General features: G+C 40.5%; 1 protein-coding gene across 1 annotated transcript; it reads right to left on the reverse strand.

The window, feature by feature from the left end:
- Positions 1–430: 430 nt before the first annotated feature.
- LOC139709798 (uncharacterized) lies at positions 431–2628 on the reverse strand. The gene is made up of 2 exons (XM_071621760.1): positions 2188–2628; positions 431–1436 (listed from the first exon to the last, which is right to left on the reverse strand). The coding sequence occupies exons 1-2, from the start codon at positions 2535–2537 to the stop codon at positions 785–787; spliced, it is 1002 nt and encodes a 333-aa protein (XP_071477861.1). The 5' UTR covers positions 2538–2628; the 3' UTR covers positions 431–784.
- Between the last annotated feature and the right edge of the window lie 905 nt (positions 2629–3533).

Genomic DNA, 3533 nt, shown 5'->3' on the forward strand with positions numbered 1-3533 from the left:
AAACAATATCGACTTCTTGTAGGCCTACAGAACCTAATAATTATAACATCAAACATTACATGTATATTCATTGCTGCATGTTTTCATTTAAATGTGATTGCTCTCAGCTTGTTTGCCACTGACTATTTAAAGAATTACTTTCTTTTTGTACAATTAGGATTCGGTTGCATTTCCTCCCTGCCCTTGTTGTCTCACTAAGATGTACTTCCGATGCAGTGCCACGAATTAATCAATATAAACTGTAACATCAAAGTTTTAATAGGATTATTGTTCAAATTCTGATAAACAACAGCATTCTCAGCGGAAGCCCATTTCAGTGTGTTATTGAAAATATTTATCGATCATGTCATTCTCTTATCAATGAAATTGTTTATATAGCGATTCCATCAATGCTAAACCAGACCAACATGTAATTTACCTGCACAATAAACACCTCAAGAAAGTACCAATACACATTTTCTCCCCTTACATTTGACATAAGGTATTCCATGTAAATGAATACCAGCTCTACCCCGGGTCCCAGACTCCAATCAGAGTCAAGCTCTTCTTTTGATGTTCACGAAATTGTTTTGTTCCCTGCTATTTATAGTCCAGGCAATATCGCTATTATGCTTTATGTTATCACGAGCAGTGTCACGGTTTTTAGGAAGCAATTCTAACATTAATTTGTATATTCCTCTTTCTTTGCATCGTATATCTTGTATCTATTTGTTACATGCATTCTATCTGGAAAAGCAGCCACAATAAGAAATAAAACCAAACCATACACAAACTACAAATAGTATTACACTCTCAGTCTAGATTCATAAAGTTCGTCATAGTATTTCATAACTGCATCCGTGCATCTGATGACGTCAGGAGTCACATGGTCCCGAGAAGGCATGGGACCCGGAGGCCCAAATGTCCCGGTCGTTAATGCCCTGTCGTAGAAACATTTGATGCTTTCGATTAAATCCGCTCCGGCCACATTCCATTTACCGGTCAACGACATGGACGCGTTCCACTTTAACAATGATTCGTCGTAAGGTAGCCCGATAGCTTCGCAGTATTTCGGCAACAGTTCGGCCGGATTCGACAACAGGTCGTCAGCATCGATCACGATCGGGTCACGGTCGAGGTTCTCGCGAACGTACTTCCAGAGTTCGTAGAGCTCCCCGAAAGCCAGCTTGGAGGGATCCATGAATATATAGTCCCGTCCTACATCTACAGTTTTCTCGTCCAACGATTCACCGCAGATCATGCCCAGCTCACTAAACCGTGTGTAGGTCGCCTTGCGTAGTGAGTTGAACACTCGGAGAGGATGTCTGATGAGAAATGTGTGCTTGTACCCTTTGGGCAGAAATTCAAAGTTACAGCTTTTCATCGCGGTTGCCATATCCTTGACGAAAACATGTATGCCTGTAGAACGCTCAAGGAAACGCTGGATGGATGCGTATCTGTAAAGAAAATTTAAGTTCACACGTTGATCACGATGTGGCGCCCTCAGACTTCTAAGAACTAAGGTCAATTTTTAAAGTGTTTATGAAGGTTAAAATATTATAGAAATTGTGTTTGTCATGAAAATTTTGTCTGTTAATGTTTTGGGTATTTTTCGAACGGCCAAAAGTGTGTGTGTGTGTGGGGGGTGGGGGGGGGATCTGCCGCAATCCAATCCCCCCACCCGTTCCGTGGCCCCTGTATGCCAGTGCATGGAACATGAATTGAAAGTAACGCAGTTGAAAAACCAGTGATTTAACTTTTTGTCTGTTTTTGAGGGGGTTGTTGTTTGTTCATGCCACATAACATCTATAATCACATGCATCATATAAGTATAATCATTAAGCAAAATCAAACCAGGCCATTTGTGATCCCTCTCCCACCCCCATCTCCCCCCCCCCCCCCGCCTGCACCCGATTTTCCCTTTGTGAGTAAATCTTTGAAAAACGGTTATTTTAGCCGTTTTGTCACAAAGATATGTACATGATATTCTTGAAAAATAAAATCAGTTGTAGAAATAGATTGAAATTAAAATTGGAGTTATCTGTGAATCATCATCCAAACCGCATATAATGTTAAGATCTACTAAGATTTGATACCGTCTGATTAGTAACTGATTGCTTTTCAGGCATGTCATATAGCTTATCCGAAGACGATGTCGCATAAGTCAGGATTGGGGCACGTGGGTTGGGTGTGTATTAAGCTACTTACGACAAGTGTTGAGGCTTGAGGGCATTCCATCGCCTGACTGCCTGTAAATAGTCCGCTGCTTGCTGATAGAGGTCTTCGTTTCCTTCGTATTCCTTCGGGATCGTTAGGTTGCGGTCCCTGGCAATCACGGTTTCCGTGCCTAGGCAGTAGAAGTAAGGTTCGAACCACACCTCGATGCCGTCGATGGCGGAAAAACACTTCGTTACCGCACTAGAGATGGTGCGCGGAACGCACCACATGATGGTACGGCTCCGTGCCTCGGGAGGAGTTCCACCGCCGGGGTCGGACCCCGTATTTGCAGTTAATGTAGCCACACATGACGGCGGTATTCCTTTATTGGAGGACTCCATATTGAAATTTAGATTATCTTTGTATTTCGAAAAAGTCTGAAAACATTGCCAATGCGTCTGCAGTCACAAGACACAGCGTTATTGTCATGAGATTAGGTCCTATGCGTTACACGCATCACGCGGAGGAATCGTTGCAGAACTTACTCAATTAGTATTGCTTGCCGTGACTGTCTGTATTGACGATTGCGAGTTACATTGAAATCATTATCAGTATAAACATAATCAATGAGAGAGGTCTTTGTCACTCAAGTGCACCTGAGAGTGAACCTTAGCACCGCTCACAGCGATTAAAGAGCAATTTCCACACCATGAACATTTGGGTTCTGATAAAAAAAAAGTTGTCGCTGCCTCTACTTTAAAGACCTGTGAAAATGGTTTAAGACTTATGGAGTAGCTATATGGGTTGAGTCTTTTACATTTTATGATTTTCCACTTTAGAAAGTTTTCGACGACTGCTGAAACTTTATCTTCCAGAAAAATGAATAGTTTGTCACATTATATTTCAAGGAGATACACTATGACATATTGTAAACTGATGTAAGTGCATTCTGTGACTTAAACATTTATGTTAAGGTTTCTGTATGCACGAGATTTCTTCTTTTTTTCTACTGTTGTTGATCAGGAGATGTATATTACGAATGTAAAATGCGGAAACTCAAGAAACAAAACGAAATGAAGTGAAAATGATACACTGTTTTCAAAATCATTAGACTGACAGCATATAGGAGATCATCTCTGTTTCAAAGCAGAATAAACAACCTTTATGCATGCGGCTCTAGTTTTTCAGGTGCCAACTTTCCTTTAACATCTAACATAGCATGCTTAACTGATTATTTATGAAAATATCACATTTGAAAGCAATTCCTTGAATTCGCATTACATTGAATATCAAGAAAGTAAATGGTTACGGAGTCGTCATGTTTATCAAGGTCGACTGTCATCCACTATAATTGATATTTTTCTTCACCGCTTTTCATTTTTTCTCTTTCATTTATG

This window comes from Diadema antillarum, unplaced genomic scaffold, assembly GCF_040938485.1.
Source record: "Diadema antillarum isolate AM-2024a unplaced genomic scaffold, OU_Dant_1.0 seq00001471_RagTag, whole genome shotgun sequence".
NCBI lineage: Eukaryota > Metazoa > Echinodermata > Echinoidea > Diadematoida > Diadematidae > Diadema > Diadema antillarum.